General features: G+C 38.2%; 1 protein-coding gene across 6 annotated transcripts in view; it reads left to right on the forward strand.

Moving 5' to 3' along the window:
• LOC123543036 (tyrosine-protein kinase Fer-like) overlaps positions 1-12,931 on the forward strand; it is a 261,407-nt gene extending 248,476 nt beyond the window's left edge. For 5 of the 6 annotated variants that reach the window (XM_053531772.1, XM_053531773.1, XM_053531774.1 and 2 more), the window contains one exon: positions 585-12,931. In XM_053531772.1, the coding sequence (XP_053387747.1) occupies positions 585-745 (161 nt within the window). In that variant the 3' untranslated portion in view covers positions 746-12,931. The remainder of the gene's footprint in view (positions 1-584) is intronic. The other variant, XR_008368679.1, reaches the window with a different exon arrangement.
• The last annotated feature ends 9,561 nt before the right edge of the window (positions 12,932-22,492 follow it).

Consider the following 22,492-nt stretch of genomic DNA (forward strand, 5'->3'; position numbering starts at 1 on the left):
ACATACATTTTTTATGTTTTCTTTTTGCCATTTTTTGTTTATTCACTAAAATGTATTGTGCAATATCGTTGATCCTTTTACAAACTATTCACTGTGTTCAGTTTATCACTCCAAAACTATTCATTACCATCTTTACAGGGTCCGAAATAAAAGTGTATCCCATATACTCGACACCGCCTTCGGGGCGGCGTCGAATGAATTCTCTACCAATATGCACCAAACTTAGTCATTATGTTAATAAGTATGATTTCTCTACCAATATGCACCAAACTTAGTAAGACTATTAATAAGATTGGTTTCTCTACCAAGTTTGCAAACCAGCTGGAGTCACTCTGAAGCTATGGCCATTAAATGACTTGCAGATTTGCAAACAATTGACAGTGTTTTCTTAAGCAAAATATGTTAACTTAGATGGACGTGGTGACTTTGAAAGTTTTTACTTTAAAGTTTTGGTCTTATTGAGAAGCATTATAATTGTATTCATATTTCATTAATTTCCTGTCATGTGCATTTTCTTTTGTTGATACTGAAATAGATTTTGAAAATTTGAAATTTACACTAACATGTACATGGTATGTTTATAGGGTACAGGATGCAGGCTCCAACAGGGACACCAGACAGTATATATCAGTTAATGTTGAAGTGCTGGGATGGTAACCAAACAACACGAATAATCTTTCATGATCTTCATAAACAGTTGAAAGACTTGGTGGCTAAACCACCTAGGGGAGAGAACTGGTCCTAGCACTTGGTAATCAAGGGAGGTAACAGTGTAAATATTGCCGGGTGTACCAAAATATAAGAAGAGCTGATTGGTTATTAAGTGCCATTTTTTAACAGAAGGAGCAGAATACAGAACAATGTTGAAGAAATACAGATCCATAAAGACATTACAAGTCTAGCATCTGAGAGAAATAATTCGGTACCCTATACAACTCTACTTTAAACTGTTGGTGAAATGTGCCATCAAAGTAGTGATATGTAATCATTGAAGTGGGCTATAGTGTAAAGTCTTGGCTTCAGCTATTGATGTATATAGACGGGAGATCACTTTCTGGGTATAGTGTTAGTTTCTAATGTGATAGAGAACCAAAGGCAGATAGCCACTGAACTTTGACTGCACTTGTAGATGTGAGCATAATCTTGTAGATTTCCAAATAGGAGTTTGCTTGTATATCCATTTTCAGTCTTTTTATTTATAATACTGAGCTTGCAAAAATGCTTAAAAGTGCTATATTTAAGCATTTAGTGTCCATAAAATAGAAAAATCATAAAAGGAAATAAGAACGAAACATATCTTTTTTTTTTCTGTTGAATTGTTTCTTGTCAAAGGTGGTGAGTTAATTAATGAGGCACATGGTTAACTTTGGTTTGTCATTTTTGGAGTAATTTTGATCTGGAATATTTATGCTGCAAGTGTTTTTTGTACTGAAAGAAAAAAACTTGAATAAACAACATTGTTACAGTATACAGGACAACATTGTTACAGTATACAGGACAACATTGTTACAGTATACAGAACAATATTGTTACAGTATACAGGACAACATTGTTACAGTATACAGAACAACATTGTTACAGTATACAGAACAATATTGTTACAGTATACAGGACAACATTGTTACAGTATACAGGACAACATTGTTACAGTATACAGAACAATATTGTTACAGTATACAGGACAACATTGTTACAGTATACAGAACAACATTGTTACAGTATACAGGACAACATTGTTACAGTATACAGGACAACTTGCATTAAGGGACAACTTAAGGGAATGGCATAAAATGGTATCTTGATACCACATAATTTGTTCTATTACAACTCAAAATGGAACTGAAAAAGTTGTCCATTAATGCAAGTAGTCTTTCAATGCAAGTGGTCTCTTAACAGTCATGGTCTCACATGTAAGTTTGACTGTATTGATGACAGCTAAAACTTGTTCCTTTGATGGTAGAGATCAGCATTGAATTAAAACAGCAATGATTATGAGAGATAGTTTAAATTAAATCAGGGACTGTGTTTTTATCAGAAGGTGAATATTACAATTTAATGTTGGCAGATCTTTTGGGCAGTTCTATCCGGATATATTGATGATTGATTGTATAACATTCATTATGATTGTCTGACAGGTGTTGGAAGAGACCTGGTATTTTCTGTAACAAGCTCTTGTAAAAACTGGTATACAGGATGAATGTTAGTTTTTGTGTTTAGATGGTATAAACCACATTTGGACTACTGGCAAATAAAACATCCAAGAATCACAAGGATGATTCATGGAGTGTAAGAAGTCCCAATCTGGTTTATGCTTATCTAAATGCACAAAAAATAGTATTCAGTCATAAAATATTTTACTGTTGGATGACACAAAATAACACCATAGCCACATTCATGGTATTTTTGCTAAAAATTAGAATACAGTGAAACACCGCTCGCTCGAGCATCGATGACTCGAGTACCCGGGCTCGCTCGAGCAATTCATGTGGTCCCGGCCGATTTCCTTCTATTTTCTATGCGAAATTACCACGGCTGGGTCGAGCATCGATAACTCCATCGCTCGAGCATGACATCTGGTCCCTGTGTATTAATTTACTCTTTGTTGCTTCTGGCAAACTGGAGCAGAGGTGTCAAAATTTTTCACACCTTCGGTGGTCAGAATTTATCGGTTAATTAAAATTTTCCACACACCGTGAGAATTGCGTGGTCTATTCTGCGACTATCCTATATGTTTGTTTGTCAGTATACTTGATCTGATAATGAGATTGATTATTGATAAAAGGTTGAACAAAAGTTTTATTGATCAGATATAGATGAATAACTGATTACTTAAATCTTTTCTGCGGGATCGAGAAGACTGTCATGAGATCTTAGTATTTTAATCAGCAGTTGTTTGCATGCAAGTGAAGGAAATAATATAGCCTTTTCATAAAATTGAGACGATAATTTTGATATGCACTTGTTGATAAATAAAAATAAAAAGTCCTAGTTGTTTCTTCACGTGTGCCATTTACAAATTACGTATTGAAACGTCTATCATAGATAACGTTTGTAATACGTTGTTTTTAAATGTCACAAGCATGTTATTATTACGCATCACCGTTTACTCTGCAAATGGTCGCGATGAAAATATTGGTAAAACAAACAATTTTCTTCTTATGTTGGTCAATGTTTGGGTCGCTCGAAACCATGAATAACTCGAGCATTTAGCTCATCCCCTTGCGACCTCGAGCGAGCGGTGTTTTACTGTACATGTTAGAAGGCAAACTGCAATATCATTTTAATTTATCTTGTATTGCGAATATGCAGCTGGATACAAAACAGTTCAGTTTTTTAATTTCCATCATTGTTAACTATATTTGGGTAGATTTGAAACATTATTTTAAAGCATATTATTAGCTTTTCTTTAACTTGCTCTTCCTTAATTTGTATGCAAAATATAAGCTTGTGATTTATTCCAGTTTATGTTTTTCTTATTTTCTATACATAACAATAACTATATGATGAAACTAAATTTATTACTTGGTTATGTTGTTCTTATCAATCATAAAGAAAATCTCTAAAATCAGATCTACAGATCTAGTACAATACCTTGAAACTTGTGTAATATACCAGTGATATATCAAAAATAAAAACAGGTTGGGTGGCTTATATTTCCTTTATTTATTGATTAATAAACACAGCTTAAATGAACTTTATCTAATTTTCAAATAGATTTATCCTTTTACTTTTCTATGTACTGATGATAACCCTCTAATTACTATCCTGTATCTACAGACACCTCACTGCTCTGCACCATACAGTATGCAATACTCACTTAAATATTAAATGAATATCCTAGTCAAGAAGAATAATATAAAGTTTGAGTTTGGAAACTACAGAAAGGGCTTTCTTTATATTTGGTCAATTATGGTTTTAATATTAGTTTGATAACACTTTGGTATGTTATAAATTGTAACAAAAAGCATACTTAACTCCATGCCATTATGATGTTGGAGAATTCAATGGACTGTTTATGATGCTGTATGTTTGACAAGTTACGTACATGTATAACCAGTGAAAAGGTGGAATCCCCAACCTCCTGCTTCTGAATTTGTTAATTAAAAACTTTTAGAACTGAATAAATGTCAACATAAGTTGAACAGTCGCCATTTAAGGTGATAATTACAAATTTTTAATAGAATGAATTGATTACTACAGTATAATTTAAGATATCTCCGCTTTAATGTCAAATTGAGTAGAGGGATTTTATCTGTATTCCAAATTGGGAACCATGTCAGGAATTTAGGATTTGAAATAACAGTTTTATAATTAGCAATCATGCAGTCCAGGAATCAAGGGGATAAAATTCTCTAATATTTATTGATTGGTAGCACATATGTAAATTTGTGACATTTTATGTGTATAAAATAATTGTTCATGTGACTTTTTAAAGTAAGTGTTTGTAATAGAAAATGTTACTTAACATATTTCATCCAGTAAGTATGAAAAAATCGCTGCAAACCATTTTAATATATAATTTTTCTATTGCTGTATATAACATTGCTACAATTGTTTGACCAATTTATTTAGTTAAACTTATTTTGTTGTTTTTATTTTAGAATTCAGACCAAACATATTTGCTGTTTACTTTTTTCTTGTTTATAGAGACCAGGCAGTGTGCCAGCTAGATGTTTGCTTTTGATATTTTTAGGAACACTTTTAAAACATGCAATGTTTTACCTCTGTATTTTTGAGGGGTATATTGTTTTGCAGATGTTGGTCTGTTAGTCAGTCCATAGACCAATTGGTTTCCAGATGATAACTCAGGAATGCTTGGGCCTAGGATCGTGAAAGTTGATAGAGAGGTTGGTCATGACCAGCAGATGACCTCTATTGATTTTGAGATCAGTAGGTCAAAGGTCAAGGTCACAGTGACCCGAAACAGTAAAACAGTTTCTGGAGGATAACTTGAGACTGCTTGGGCCTATGATCATGAAACTTAATAGGGAGATTGATCATGACCAGCAGATGACCCCTATTGATTTTGAGGTCAGTAGGTCAAAGGTCACAGTGACCATTAACGATTAAACCGTTTCTGGACGATAACTTGAGAATGCTTTGGTCTAAGGTCACATTTGATACGGAGGTCACTTTTGACTGGTTAGACCCATAATTATTGATTTGAGGTCACTACGTCAAACGTCAGTGCACAGTGACCAAGTAATTTCTGTTCCTTTTGCAGTTACTGAAGGCATCAATGGGGGCATTTCGTGTTCTATGAGCTCTTGTTGTATCTAGACTTTATCTTTTTTAAAATATGGATTGTTTTTAAGGCAAGTTTTAGTGTGTAAATTTTATTGTGAATGTTGAACATTATCTTTGTCCCCATCACTCACCCTGTCCCCATCACACACCCTGTTACTTTATTATGTGTTTTCTCATCTATAAGACAGAGAAATTAAATGAATATTGCATGTCCGAAGTCCCTTCTGTATCTAAAATATAGATCAGAAAATTATGCAACTTTTTCTCTTAGTCAAAATCATGGTGAAAATGGAAAAAATTTGATCAATAACTTATTAACATTTTATACCAGAAATAGTGAACTCCAGTTACAGACTTGTTACTAACAACAGAAAATCCTTATTTTTACTTAGTCTAATCTATTAACAAAGCAAATATGAAAATCATCAAGATAGATCAGCTTTTTACTGCTGGTATAATATTTGTATACAGCTGCATTTTGTCAGTAAAACATGAAATGGACATTTTAAAAACTTGAAAACACATTAAAGAAAGTGACTGAGGAAACTTTTAATGTTGTTATTTATGTTGTAAATTATTTTATGATTGTCATCTGGTACACAAATGTTTTTGTTTTCAAGTATTTCTGGTTACCACAATGTTCAAAAGATGATTGCTGAGGGCAATCTTACAATGTTACAATCTATCCCAGCAACACTACTTAAAATGACTCCTGTCATAATATATTAATTTTTAGGAGCTCGAGACATTTTAATTGATTAATACCGTGTTGTTAAAATTTGTAAATGTTTAAAATTCATTCCAAATAATTTTTAGCATTGCTAAATTACCTTTTTATACCCCCACAAAACGAAGTTTGGAGGGGTATATAGGAGTGAGCTTGGCGGTCGGTTGGTCGGTCGGTCCGTTGGTTTTGCATGGTTTCCGGATGATAACTCATGAAAGGCTTGACAAATTTAAATAATTTTTGATACACAGGTGTAACATCAGAAAATACAGGTCAAGTTCGAATTTGGGGTCAGTAAGTCAAAGGCCAAGGTCACAATGACCCTGAACAGTTGAACGGTTTCCGGATGATAACTTGAGAACGCTTGGGCCTAGGAACATAAATTATGGTACACAGGTGTAACATTATGAAATGCAGGTCAAGTTCGATTTTGAGGTCTGTAGATCAAAGGTCAAGGTCACAGGGACTCGGAACAGTTAAATGGTTTCCGGATGATAACTTGAGAACACTTGGGCCTAGGATCATAAATTTTGGAACACAGGTATAACATCATGAAATGCATGTCAAATTCGACTTTGAGATCTGTAGGTCAAAGGTCAAGGTCACAGGGACTCTGAAAAAGTTAAATGGTTTCCGGATGATAACTTGAGAACGCTTGGGCCTAGGATCATAAATTTTGGTACACAGGTGTAACATCATAAAATGCAGGTCAAGTTCTACTTTGAGGTCAGTAGGTCAAAGGTCAAGGTCACAGTGACTTGGAACAGTTAAACGGTTTCCGGATGATAACTTGAGAATGCTTGGGCCTAAGATCATGAAAATTGATAGGGAGGTTGGTTATGACTAGTAGATGACCCCTAATGATTTTGAGGTCAGTAGGTCACAGGTCAAGGTCACAGTGACCCGGAACATTTAAACAGTTTTCGGACAATAACTTGGGAATGCTTGGGACTAGGATCAGGAAACTTAATCTGGAGGTTGGTCATGTCAAGCAGATGACCGATATTAATTTTGAGTTCCAAAGGTCAAAGTCATTTAAACCTTTTACGGACAATAACTTGAGAACGCTTGGGCGGAGGATCATGAAACTTCATAGGGAGGATGACTAGCAGATGACCTCTATTGATTTTGTGGTCAGTAGGTCAAAGGTCAAGCAAGTTCGGCTTTGACATTGGCTTAGTTCTGTGACAAGGCCATATTGTGGGGGTATAATTTGTCACTCCTATGACAACTCTAGTTATTTTTAGTAGTGTCAGTAGTTGGCTATGATTTATATATGTATTTAATTTTCACTTTCAAAGTTGTGTATATAGCCAGTCTAGGTCCAATATCATAATAGTATTGTAAAATCAGTTCTCTGAGAAAATCTGTAAAATAGACTGGCATTCTCACTGTTACTTAGAATAAAAGAAAACTAACATAAGTCTTAAATTTTGTGACAAATTCTTTATTATCAGTATAGTGGCTAGTCTATGCTAATATTGTGATTCAGTTCCTATATATCTGCTACAATAGCTCTAGTTTATAGCAGTGTTTGTGCTCAAGAACTTAAAAAACCATGACAGAAAGTATTAAATATTGAACAACTATTTTTGCATTGTTTTTTACTCTGTTCAGAAATTCTCCAGTTATGTTAAAATGTTATTTGGAGAGGAAATGTTTATGTAAAGATCAAGTTGTAACATACATTTACCTGAACATTGCTGTGTCATTCTCTCCACATAGTATTATATAAATAACAAAGGCCAGTATGGATGACAGTGGAAATTGTCAACCTGAGAGAATTAATAAAACCGAAGGTTCCAACGGAGGGTTTTATTATTTTTCGAAAGTTGACAGTATCCCAGAATCACCCTCACTGACCTGTGTTATTTTATTATTATGAAATTCACACCTCAAGATACTAACAGAAAAAAAGTAGTCACTTTTTCAAGGATTTTCATTAATAGTGTTGAATGTTATCATAGAAGTAGGAAGCACTCATTATTTTAGGTAGGATATTCATATGCATATCACGTATCAATCTCCTGAATGACGTATCAATCTCCTGAATGACGTATCAATCTCCTGAATGAACTCACTTGACAGCTTTCAGTAACAAATAACACATCAGATATTATTTGAAATAGTGTCTTCTCAGTCGCTGGATCAAATCATTGGAATGCTTGTCTGTATAGGGTTTTGAAAATGAATAAAACTCGGCCTAGTGATATTCAAAATAATTATCATACCTTGATAGTGTACGAAATGTAGCATTCAGAAGTAATCCTGTTTGGTCTATGGAAATTTTACATTATTTATATATATTGTATAACAAGGAAGCCTGAACTTGAAATTGTTGTATGATCTGGTTAAGAAACAGTCAAACTTGGTAATTTTTTCAGATGGCACAACTCAGAATAATTTTGGTTCTTCAAGCTTATAGATTATTCATTTGTTTCTCACGTGCATACATCTCAAAGATTTAATGTGTTGAACTCCACTTTCTGTGTTTTGCGGCTTTGTTCCAAATATTAAAGTTTGTTATGTAGATAGCGGAACTTTTGGAGGGGCAGTAATATTACGAGTTATGCCCCTTCATCATTATGTAAAATTTGCTTATGGACAAACCATTTGTTTGAGTCCATTGGGAATATTTTTAGCATATGATTGTTAAAAATAGAATTTGTGATACTAGTTTCTGCTGATATTTTCCTGTGTCTTTATCTGTAACTGTTCCATGTATAGTGCAATATTATTTTTATGTTAGATTTTATATCCAAGCACAATTTACCTTTGCACTTTGTCTTACCAAAGTAGTAACAGATATGGTATATTTCATAGATGTTTGCAACATTGTGACAGTATCTTAGGACTGTTGTGATCTTCTTAACTGTATTTGATTACATGCTCTTGCAGACCGTTTTTTAATTTCAGTGTCAATAAAACTTGAGTTACAGCACAGTTTTCTTTATGTTCATTAATTTAAAGTCATTAAAATTTTTTGTTTATATCATATATTAATTACTGAATTTCTGTTTCCTTCAGTAAACTGGAAGTTTGTTATTACAGCACAGAAAAAACTCCCTTCTTTTTGTCATTAAGATTCATTTAATAGTTTTTCTTTGACTTTTTTGGGGACGACTACGGTTGATAATTTTTGGGGGGCTACTAGTGAATAAAGGTAGGATCTAAAACGGTAGAAATTCTGAAGTTTGATACTTTATGGTTCTATCAAGTCAGATTTTTCATTTCATAATAGAAATCAGTATGCATGTTGTGGAATGTAAATTGCACCAGTCATCATGTCTTTCATAGGTGATACAAGCTTGATTTATTATAGCTGGTTAACTGCAGAGTCAATCGCAAGTAACTTACATGTGATCTTGATTTTTCAGTAAATTCATCTGTGCTTTTCTTACCATCACTTTTAATTTGGTTTCACATGGGTTTAAAGCCCCAAATGCCTTGTGTAGTGGTAATTTTTAGAACATAGGTATGAGTTTTATTAAATACAGGAGTCAATTTAGACCAAAAACATTGTTGATGACCAGGTATTTACACTGAAATTATTACCAGAACATTTTTACTGAAGCAACAAAGTTTTCACTTTTTTTTGCGGACCAGTTTATTTACATTTTTATGACCTTTTGATATTTTTTGGACATTGATTATATTGAACAATACTAGACTAGACAGCATGTTATTTAAGAAATGATAAGTTCTCAAACGTGGTTGATCGTAGAATAACCTGAGTTTTCAGTTCTTATGCGTAAGAATATATCACAAAGGTCGTAGGCCTGAGTGATATATTGTTTTGCATAAGAACGAAAAACTCGGGTTATTCTACGATAAAATACACTTGGGAACTTATTATTTCGATTCTAACACGACATACTCAACAGTGTTAGAAAATATGGTAACTACTTTTTACGACCGTGCTACGCACCTGGTTCGGATGACATCATTGCATGCGAGTGGTTTATCGCAGAATAACCAGAGATAGATTTTGCTCTACATGTATGTGGGTGATTTGATGGTCGTGTTAGAATACAGGATAGCAGATATATTGATACACATACAGAAACATGAAGCACCCATACAGAAACATGAAGCACCCGTCAGTTTCTTAGAAACTCCTTACTTAAGGTAGAGGACTCGTGTTGGAAAGGTCAGTGTTGATGTAAACAACAGGTTAAGTAATTCGACATTATGATATCTGCAACTGATAGTAATTTAATACATTACATTTACTAGCAGTGATCATTACAACTATTTATGTTTCCCCCAGGAGACATATTGTTTTTGCCCTGTCCGTCCGTCCGTCCTTCCGTGCCCGCGAAATGATGGTTAAGTGACTGCATAACGGTACTTTCTCTTTGATGTCATTCATTCCGTTCTGTTTATGTGACCTTTTTCTTTTTATGTGACTGTTAGAACAATAGAGAGAACAATGGGGGTGTCTCTTAAATACCGTTTCATTAGAACGGACGTCCGTCCGTCCGTACGTCACACTTCATTTCCGAGCAATAACTGGAGAACCATTTGACCTAGAACCTTCAAACTTCATAGGGTTGTAGGGCTGCTGGAGTAGACAACCCCTATTGTTTTTGGGGTCACTCCGTCAAAGGTCAAGGTCACAGGGGCCTGAACATTGAAAACCATTTCCGATCAATAACTAGAGAGCCACTTGACCCAGAATGTTGAAACTTCATAGGATGATTGGTCATGAAGAGTAGATGACCCCTATTGATTTTGGGGTCACTTCATCAAAGGTCAAGGTCACAGGGGTCTGAACATTGAAAACCATTTCCGATCAATAACTAGAGAACCACTTGACCCAGAATGTTGAAACTTCATAGGATGATTGATCATGAAGAGTAGATGACCCCTATTGATTTTGGGGTCACTCCGTCAAAGGTCAAGGTCACAGGGGCCTGAACATTGAAAACCATTTCCGATCAATAACTAGAGAACCACTTGACCCAGAATGTTGAAACTTCATAGGATGATTGATCATGAAGAGTAGATGACCCCTATTGATTTAGGGGTCACTCCGTCAAAGATCAAGGTCACAGGGGCCTGAACATTGAAAACCATTTCCAATCAATAACTAGAGAACCACTTGACCCAGAATGTTGAAACTTCATAGGATGATTGTACATGCAAAGTAGATGACCCCTGTCGATTTTGGGGTCACTCCATTAAAGGTCAAGGTCACAGGGGCCTGAACATTGAAAACCATTTCCGGTCAATAACTTGAGAACCACTTGACCCAGAATGTTGAAACTTAATAGGAAGATTGGTCATGCAGAGTAGATGACCCCTAACGATTTTGGGGTCACTCTGTGAAAGGTCAAGGTCACAGGGGCTCGAACATTGAAAACCATTTCTGGTCAGTAACTTGAGAACCACTTGACCCAGAATGATGAAACTTCATAGGATGATTGGTCATGCAGAGTAGATGACCCCTAACGATTTTCGGGTCACTCTGTTAAAGGTCAAGGCCACAGGGGCCTGAACATGGAAAACCATTTCCAATCAATAACTTGAGAACCTCTCGACCCAGAATGTTGAAACTTCATAGGATGATTGTTCATGCAGAGTAAATGACCCCTATTGTTTTTGGGATCACTCCGTTAAAGGTCAAGGTCACAGGGCCTGAACATTGATAACCAGTTCCGATCAATAACTAGAGAACCACTTGACCCAGAATGTTGAAACTTCATAGGATGATTATACATGCAAAGTAGATGACCCCTATCGATTTTGGGGTCACTCCATTAAAGGTCAAGGTCACAGGGGTCTTAACATCGAAAACCATTTCCGATCAATAACTTGAGAACCACTTGACCCATAGGATGATTGAACATGCAGAGTAAATGACCCCTATTGATTTTGGGGTCAGTCTGTTAAAGGTCAAGGTCATAGTGGCCTGTTCTTGTAAAATCATTTTTTGGAAATAACTTGAGAACCACTTGACCTACAATGTTGAAACTTAATAGGATGATTGGACATGCAGAGTAGATGACCCCTATATATTTTGAGGTCACTTGGTCAAAGGTCAAGGTCACAGGAGCCTGAACAGTGACTTGAGAACCACTAGGCCAAGAGTGTTGAAATTTAGTGGGATGACTGGACATGCCAAGTAGATGATCCCTATTGCAGCCAACCATCAGTGTCTCTTTGACTTTCTCTCCTGACCCCTATTGACTTCTTGCCTATAGCACTTTGCATTGGGGGAGACATGCGCTTTTTTACAAAAGCATTTTCTAGTTAGATATGTATTTGACGATATTGGCATGTTTTTGGGGAAATATTAATCCTTTTCCGGACCTTTATAGTGGCTTTAATTAAATTCACTGCTTGGAGCATTGAGCTGCATGGTATCATGTTTTGTCAGATGATTTCATATTACATTGCATTGCAACAAGTTTTTCAATGCATCATTTTATATGTTTAAATGGATGGCATGAAGGTTTTTTGTTGAATGGTTTCAAAATGCAATTTGTTAAGTGCAAATTTATTGGACAGGATGGTGTTTTAGACTAGACAGCATTAAAATGCTCTGCACTGGCTGTCTTGTTAATGGATGGAATGTATATTTGCCAATTTTGGCGGTAACTGTTGCCAATATGTTATACAGTGTCGAAATCATTCTTGGTATGAATGTTTTAAACATTTTAACATTGATTACAGAAGTACAGATTTACTGAAGATGATTTAACCAAATTTATGAGACGAAGATCTTAGAATTGAATTTTTTGTTTAAATAAACCCTTCAAAATTGTGTGAACTTGATTCCTTGATGGAAGTGCTGTCTTGAAATATGTACCTTTTTGTCTTGCAATATCTATACTATTACGTGTTGTAAGTATTCCTTCATGTACATATTAGTGTATCAGAAAGTGTATAAATTTAAACCCTATAAAATATGTTATTGTTTTTTATATGAATAAACTAACACTGAATAAAACACTAGCCAATTTGTTATATTTCTATTGTAACTATTTATTATTGTGTAACTTTTTATTTTTGGTATCAATTTTGAATTTCCAGTGAGTGACAAATAACAAAAAAATATTCAGTTGTTTACAAAAAAACAAAAACATTTAGTGACACTGATCAGAAAGGAACCATTCTTATGCCATAAGAATGAGGTCTGGTGCCCTTCTTACCAACAATTAACTAAAACAATAGAAATTATTATGTGACTTCTATGAGCTCAACAAAACAATTTCTTGCACAACTGTTATTATGAAATTTTTGTTATGTTACACACTACAATGTACTACAAAGATGCTTTCAAAACCAACGCATATGTAGAATTGAAAGATAAAACAAATTTTGACAGATTGTGGAAACCAATGACAAAGCTGACAGAGGTAAATAAGTCATGGCCTAATTAAAAGTTTGCTGTTATTTTTACCGTCCAGTTTGATTTTCTTAAAAAGGCTCCTATTATCTAGTTTACAACTTGTAAGTTCTTACTGTGGTTTTCTCTATCCACATCCTATAAGAATTCCTATTGTTTCAATCAACTTTAAACTAATTGCAGCCATTCACTGTATTGTAACTAGAAAATGCTTATGTAGAAAAGCTATGGTTGGCATTGTGACCGAAATGCAATCTGGTTCGTCTACTAGGCATGTCCAATCACCCCATGAAGTTTCAAATTCTGGGTCAAGTGGCACTAAGTTATGGATCGGAAATGGTTTTCCATGATCTGGCCCCTGTGACCTTGACCTCTGAAAGAATGCCCCCAAGATCAATTGGGGTCATTTACTGTGCATGTCAAATCATCCCACGAAGTCTCAATATTCTGGGTCAAGTGGTTTTCAGGTTATTGATCAGAAACGCTTTTCCATGTTCAGGCCCCTGTGACCTTGACCTTTGATCAAGTGACCCCAAAAACGATAGGGCTTATGGAGTTGATGATTCCTATCACCCTAAGAAGTTTGAAGGTTCTAGGTCAAATGGTTCTCCAATTATTGATCGGAAACAGTTTTCCATATTCTGACCTCTTTGATCAAGTGATCCTAAAATCATTACGGGTCATCTATTCTGCATGTCCAGTCATCATAAAGTTTCATCAGGTCACAAGTTAATGATTTGAAACAGTTTTCCATGTTCAGGCTGCTGTGACAAATTATCTTTGATCAAGTTATCCCAAAATCAATAGTTGTCATCTACTCTGCATGTCTAATTATTCTATGAAGTTTGAAGTTTATAGACCAAATGATTTGGATACGGTTTTCCAAGTTCTGGTCTCTGTGATCTTGACCTTTCAACCAAAACCAATAGGGTCTTCTACTCTGAATGTCCAATCATCCTTTGAAGTTTAAACATTTTGGATCAAGTGGTTCTCCAGTAATTGATCAGAAATGGTTTTCCATATACAAGCCCTTGTGACTTGACTTTTGATGGAGTGACTCAAAAAACAAGAGGGAACATCTACTCCATAAGCCCGTCGCCCTATGAAGGTTCTAGGTTAAATTGTTCTCCAGTTATTGATCGGAAACGGTTTTCCATGATCTGACCCCTTTGATCAAGTGACCCTAAAATCATTACGGGTCATCGATTCTGCATGTCCAGTCATCCTATAAAGCTTCATCAAGTGTGACAGACAGACGGACTGATGGATAGATATGTTCCGGTCCCTGTGACCTTAACTCTTGATCAAGTGACCCCAAAAACAACAGGGGTCATCTACTTCTTAAGCCCTATCACTCTATGAAATTTGAATGTTCTAGGTCAAATGGTTCTCCAGGGTCTGATGTTGACCTTTGATCAAGTGACCCAAAAGGCAACAGGGGTCATCGACTCTATAAGCCCTATCACCCTATGAAGTTTGAAGGTTCTAAGTCAAAATTAATGGTCTCGAGTTATTGATCAGAAATGAAGTGTTTTGACTGACGGATGGAAGGATAGGGCAAAACAATGTCTCCCCCAGTGGGGGTGGGGAAGACTCAATTAGTCAAGATCATACTGAGGATTTATCTGATAAGCACATATTTTGGTTATAAAATTTCAGTACCTATTGTGTATTACAATAATGCTAAATTATCTCGTCTGTAACGTGTCCTTGAGTTAGACCACACAAAAACAATGGGCTATTTTGGGTCTTCAGCAAGCAAATTATTTAAGTGTCTCCATAAATATATGGTCAGCCAAGTTGCAGAGATGAACAATGTAGTCCTTTTGAGATCTATGAAATTTCTGGTCAGATGGAGTCTCCAGTCATACTGTTACTCTCTCATTCCTACATGTTCCTTATGGCATGGGCAGGTTAGTGATGGTACCAGCAAGATAGAACCAAAGGTTCCTTCACGGCATGGGCAGGTTAGTGATGGTACCAGCAAGATAGAACCAAAGGTTCCTTCATGCAAAGGGCAGGTTAGTGATGGTACCAGCAAGATAGAACCAAAGGTTCCTTCATGGCATGGGCAGCTTAGTGGTGGTACCAGCAAGATAGAACCAAAGGTTCCTTCATGGCATGGGCAGGTTAGTGATGGTACCAGCAAGATAGAACCAAAGGTTCCTTCACGGCATGGGCAGGTTAGTGATGGTACCAGCAAGATAGAACCAAAGGTTCCTTCATGGCATGGGCAGCTTAGTGGTGGTACCAGCAAGATAGAACCAAAGGTTCCTTCATGGCATGGGCAGGTTAGTGATGGTACCAGCAAGATAGAACCAAAGGTTCCTTCATGGCATGGGCAGGTTAGTGATGGTACCAGCAAGATAGAACCAAAGGTTCCTTCACGGCATGGGCAGGTTAGTGATGGTACCAGCAAGATAGAACCAAAGGTTCCTTCATGGCATGGGCAGCTTAGTGGTGGTACCAGCAAGATAGAACCAAAGGTTCCTTCACGGCATGGGCAGGTTAGTGATGGTACCAGCAAGATAGAACCAAAGGTTCCTTCACGGCATGGGCAGGTTAGTGATGGTACCAGCAAGATAGAACCAAAGGTTCCTTCATGCAAAGGGCAGGTTAGTGATGGTACCAGCAAGATAGAACCAAAGGTTCCTTCATGGCATGGGCAGCTTAGTGGTGGTACCAGCAAGATAGAACCAAAGGTTCCTTCATGGCATGGGCAGGTTAGTGATGGTACCAGCAAGATAGAACCAAAGGTTCCTTCACGGCATGGGCAGGTTAGTGATGGTACCAGCAAGATAGAACCAAAGGTTCCTTCATGGCATGGGCAGCTTAGTGGTGGTACCAGCAAGATAGAACCAAAGGTTCCTTCATGGCATGGGCAGGTTAGTGATGGTACCAGCAAGATAGAACCAAAGGTTCCTTCATGGCATGGGCAGGTTAGTGATGGTACCAGCAAGATAGAACCAAAGGTTCCTTCACGGCATGGGCAGGTTAGTGATGGTACCAGCAAGATAGAACCAAAGGTTCCTTCATGGCATGGGCAGCTTAGTGGTGGTACCAGCAAGATAGAACCAAAGGTTCCTTCATGGCATGGGCAGGTTAGTGATGGTACCAGCAAGATAGAACCAAAGGTTCCTTCACGGCATGGGCAGGTTAGTGATGGTACCAGCAAGATAGAACCAAAGGTTCCTTCATGCAAAGGGCAGGTTAGTGATGGTACCAGCAAGAAAGAACCAAAGGTTCCTTCATGGCATGGGCAGCTTAGTGGTGGTACCAGCAAGATAGAACCAAAGGTTCCTTCATGGCATGGGCAGGTTAGTGGTGGTACCAGCAAGAAAGAACCAAAGGTTCCTTCATGGCATGGGCAGGTTAGTGGTGGTACCAGCAAGAAAGAGCCAAACGTTCCTTCACGGCATGGGCAGGTTAGTGGTGGTACCAGCAAGATAGAGCCAAAGGTTCCTTCACGGCATGGGCAGGTTAGTGGTGGTACCAGCAAGATAGAGCCACAAGGTTCCTTCACGGCATGGGCAGGTTAGTGGTGGTACCAGCAAGATAGAGCCAAAGGTTCCTTCACGGCATGGGCAGATTAGGGACGGTACCAGCAAGATAGAGCCAAAGGTTCCTTCACGGCATGGGTAGGTTAGTGGCATGGGCAGGTTAATGATGGTACCAGCAAGATAGAGCCAAAGGTTCCTTCATGGCATGGGCAGGTAAGTGACGGTACCAGCAAGATAGAGCCAAAGGTTCCTTCATGGCATGGGCAGGATAGTGACGGTACCAGCAAGATAGAAGCAAAGGTTCCTTCATGGCATTGGCAGGTTAGTGATGGTACCAGCAAGATAAAACCAAAGGTTCCTTCATGGCATTGGCAGGTTAGTGATGGTACAGCAAGGTAGAACCAAAGCTCCTTTATGACATGGGCAGGTTAGTAATGGTTCCAGCAAGATAGAACCAAAGGTTCCTTCATGGTATTGGCAGGTTAGTGATGGTACAGCAAGGTAGAACCAAAGCTCCTTCATGGCATGGGTAGGTTAGTAATGGTTCAAGCAAGATAGAACCAAAGGTTCCTTCATGGCATTGGCAGGTTAGTGATGGTACAGCAAGGTAGAACCAAAGCTCCTTTATGGCATGGGCAGGTTAGTGATGGTACTAGCAAGATAGAACTAAATGTTCCTTCATGGCATTGGCAGGTTAGTGATGGTACCAGCAAGATAGAACCAAAGGTTCCTTAATGGCATGGGTAGGTTACTGATGGTACCAGCAAAATAGAGCCAAAGGTTACTTCATGGCATGGGCAGGTTAGTGATAGTAACCGAAGGTTCCTTCATGGCATGGGCAGGTTAGTGATGGTACCACTAAGATACTAGTACAACTAAAGGTCCCTCCCTTCATGACCTCGGCAGGTTAGTGATGGTACCAGCAAGATACAAATAAAGGATCCTTTATGGCATGGGCAGGTTAGTGATGGTACTAGCAAAATAGAACTTTTTTTTGTTGGATTTAACGTCGCAACGACACATGAGGTCATAGGGTGACTTTCCAGCTTTATTGGTGGAGGAAGACCCCAGCAAGATAGAACTAAATGTTCCTTCATGGCATTTGCAGGTTAGTGATGGTACCATAGAACTAAATTTTCCTGCATGGCATTGGCAGGTTAGTGATGATACCAGCAAGATAGAACCAAAGGTTCCTTCATGGCATGGGCAGGTTAGTGATGGTACCAGCAAGATAGAATGAAATGCTACTTCATGGCATGGGCAGGTTAGTGATGGTATCAGCAAGATAGAACCAAAGGTTCCTTCATGGCATTGACCGGTTAGTGATGGTACCAGCAAGATACTACCTGAACAAAAGGTCCCTTCATGACATGGGCAGGTTAGTGATGGAACCAACAAGATAGGACCAAAACTCCTTCATGGCATGGGCTGGTTAGTGATGGTACCAGCAAAATAGAACTAAAGGCTACTTCATGACATGGGCAGGTTAGTGATGGTACCAACAAGACAGAAGCAAAGGTTCCTTCATAGTATGGGCAGATTAGTGATGGTACCAGCAAGATAGAACCTGTTGTTTTCTCTATCCAAATCCTATAAGAATTTCTATTGTTTCAATCAACTGACACTAATTGGAGCCATTCACTGCATTGTAACTAGAAGATGTTTTTGCAGAAAAACACGTCTCCCCAAAAGCATAGTAGTAAAAGGCAAAAGGGAACAGGAGCAGATGGTTGGCATTGTAACTGAAATGCAATGGGATCATCAACTAGGCATGTCTAATTACCCCTAAGATCAATAGGGGTCATCTACTCTGCATGTCAAATCATCCCATCAAGTCTCAACATTCTGGGTCAAGCGGTTCACAAGTTATTGATTAGAAACGCTTTTCCATGTTCAGGCCCCTGTGACCTTGACCTTTGATCAAGTGACCCAAAAAACAATGGGATCATCAACTCCATAAGCCCTATCACTCTATGAAGTTTAAAGATTCTAGGTCAAATCGTTCTCCAGTTACTGATCGGAAACGGTTTTTCATGTTCTGGTCCCTGTGACCTTGACCTTTGATCAAGTGACCCTAAAATCATTACGGGTCATCTACCATGCATGTCCAATCATCCTAAGTTTCAACATCCTGGGTGAAGTGGTTCTTAAGTTATTGATCGGAAACGGTTTTCCATGTTCAGGTCCCTGTGGCATTGACCTTTGATCAAGTAACCCCAAAATCAATAGAGGTCATCTACTCCCTATGAAGTTTGAAGTCTATAGACCAAATGGTTCGGAAACGGTTTTCCAAATTCTGGTCCCTGTGACATTGTCCTTTGATCAAGTGACCCCAAAACCAATAGGGTCTTCTACTCTGAATGTCCAATCATCCTATGAAGTTTCAACATTTTGGATCAAGTGGTTCTCAAGTTATTCATCGGAAACGGTTTTCCACATACAGGTTCCTTTGACTTGACCTTTGATGGAGTGACCAAAAAAACAAGAGGGGTCATCTACTCCCTAAGCCCTTTCATCCTATGAAGTTTGAAGGTTCTAGGTCAAATTGTTCTCCAGTTATTGATTCGAAATGAAGTGAGACAGACGAACGGACTGATGGGTGGACATGTTATCTTGTCAAATCATGTCGAATCATCCCATCAAGTCTCAACGTAATGATTTTAGGGTCACTTAGTCAAAGGTCAAGGTCACAGGGGTATCCCTGTGATCTTGACTTGATCTTGAAAAAAGCCTAAAAACAGTTAGGGTCATCCACTTCTTAAGCCCTATCTTTCTATGAAATTTGAAGGTTCTATGTCAAATGGTTCTCCAGTTATTGATCGGAAACGGTTTTCCGTGTTCTAACGTTGACCTTTGATCAAGTGACCCCAAAATCAATAGGGGTCATCTACTCTGCATGTCCATTTCAACATTCTGGGTCAAGTGGTTCTTAAATTATTGATCTGAAACGGTTTTCCATGTTCAGGCCCCTGTGACCTTGACCTTTGATCAAGTGAACCCAAAGCAAGTCATCTACTCCATAAACCCTATCAACCTATGAAGTTTGAAGGTTCTAAGTCAAATGGTCGGAAATGAAGTGTTTTGACTGACTGACTGACGGACGGACGGACGGACGGATAAGGCAACACAATGTCTACCTCAGTGGCGGTGGGGAAGACGTAATTAGTCACAAAAGATCATATATATCTTGAGGATTTCTCTGATAAGCACAATATTGGTTATAAAATTTCAGTACCTATTGTGTATTACAATAATGCTAAAATATATCGTCTGTAACGTGTCCTTGAGTTAGACCACACAAAAACAATGGGCGTTTTGGGTCTTTAGCTAGCAATCCCCGTAAATGGTTCGTGATGGTACCAGCAAGATAGAACCAAAGGTTCCTTCATGGTACGGGCAGGTTAGTAATGGTACCAGCAAGATAGAACCAAAGGTTCCTTCATGGCATAGGCAGGTTATTGATGGTACCAGCAAGATAGAACTAAATCTCCTTCATGGCATGGGCAGGTTCGTGATGGTACCAGCAAGATAGAACCAACGGTTCCTTCATGGCATGAGCAGGTTAGTGATAGTACCAGCAAGATAGAACTAAAGGTTCCTTCATGGCATGGGCAGGTTCGTGATGGTACCAGCAAGATAGAACCAAAGGTTCCTTCATGGCATAGGCAGGTTATTGATGGTACCAGCAAGATAGAACTAAATCTCCTTCATGGCATGGGCAGGTTCGTGATGGTACCAGCAAGATAAAACCAAAGGTTCCTTCATGGCATAGGCAGGTTATTGATGGTACCAGCAAGATAGAACTAAATCTCTTTCATGGCATGGGCAGGTTCGTGATGGTACCAGCAAGATAGAACCAAAGGTTCGTTCATGGCATAGGCAGGTTAGTAATGGTACCAGCAAGATAGAACCAAAGGTTCCTTCATGGCATGGGTAGATTAGTGATGGTACCAGCAAGATAGAAACAACGGTTCCTTCATGGTATGGGCAGATTATTGATGTTATCGGCAAGATAGAACTAAAGCTTTTTCATGGCATTGGCAGGTTAGTAATGGTACCAGCAAGACAGAACCAAAGGTTTCTTCATGGCATGGGCAGGTTTGTGATGGTACCAGCAAGATAGAACCAAAGGTTCCTTCATGGCATAGGCAGGTTATTGATGGTACCAGCAAGATAGAACAAATCTCCTTCATGGCATGGGCAGGTTCGTGATGGTACCAGCAAGATAAAACCAAAGGTTCCTTCATGGCATAGGCAGGTTATTGATGGTACCAGCAAGATAGAACTAAATCTCTTTCATGGCATGGGCAGGTTTCGGATGGTACCAGCAAGATAGAACCAAAGGTTCGTTCATGGCATAGGCAGGTTAGTAATGGTACCAGCAAGATAGAACCAAAGGTTCCTTCATGGCATGGGTAGATTAGTGATGGTACCAGCAAGATAGAAACAACGGTTCCTTCATGGTATGGGCAGATTATTGATGTTACCGGCAAGATAGAACTAAAGCTTTTTCATGGCATTGGCAGGTTAGTAATGGTACCAGCAAGACAGAACCAAAGGTTTCTTCATGGCATGGGCAGGTTTGTGATGTTACCAGCAAGATAGAACCAAAGGTTCCTTCATGGCATGGACAGGTTATTGATAGTACCAGCAAGATAGAACTAAAGCTCCTTCATGGCATGGGCAGGTTCGTGATGGTTCCAGCACGATAGAACCAAAGGTTCAGCGTTAGCTATTGTGATAGGGCTGTGTCCGTTGTCTGGAGTTAGTTTTTCACATTCTGTATAGGTAATCAGAAAACTTAATTTGTAGCATCATTATATGGTCTTCTCTCCAACTTGTCCAAATGGTTCTGCTTTAAGTTAACTGATTTACGGGGCCGCAAGAGCTGAAAATAAAAAAAAAGACTAAAAAAATCCCCTTTAAACAACTTCTCATGGACAACTTGACTGATCATCAGGAAACTTCATCGATAGTAACCTTACAAGACCTCTCAAATTGGTTCAAATGCTTACGCTTGACTGATGTTAGAGACCGCCAGAGCTACAAACAGATATATCTTAAAACAACCTCTCATAAACTGCTTGATGGACCATCACCAATTCGTCCATAGCATAAGGTCCTCACTCAAATTTGTTCAAATGGCTCTGCTTGACTGATTTTTGGGTTCGCGAAAGATGAAAATGGAAAACACTTAGACGACTTCTTCTTACGAACCGCTTGATGGATCATAACCAAACTTGATCTGTAGCATCCTTGTGAGGTCCTCTTTCAAGTTTCGTCAAATTAATTCACTGGATTTAGAGACCGCCAGAGACGAAATTAGAAAAATCTTTAAAGGACTTTTTCTCATCAAACGCTTGAATGACCATTACCAAACTTGGTCTTTAGCATCCTTCTAAGTCACTCTCTCTGTCAAATTTGTTCAGATGGTTTCGCCTGACTGATTTTAGTGGCTGCAAGAGCCAAACATAGAAGAAACCTTTAATCATTTTCTCGTGAACCATTTCATAGATCGTCCTTAGACTTGGTCTGTACTCTGAAGCATCATTTTAAGGCCCTCCCTCATTTTTTTTCAAGTTGTTTCACTTGAATGATTTTAGGGGCAACGAGAGTTGGTCTGTAGCATTCATAAAAGATCCTCTTTTAGATTGGTTCAAATGG

Source organism: Mercenaria mercenaria, chromosome 19 (genome assembly GCF_021730395.1).
Source record: "Mercenaria mercenaria strain notata chromosome 19, MADL_Memer_1, whole genome shotgun sequence".
Taxonomy (NCBI): Eukaryota; Metazoa; Mollusca; class Bivalvia; order Venerida; family Veneridae; genus Mercenaria; species Mercenaria mercenaria.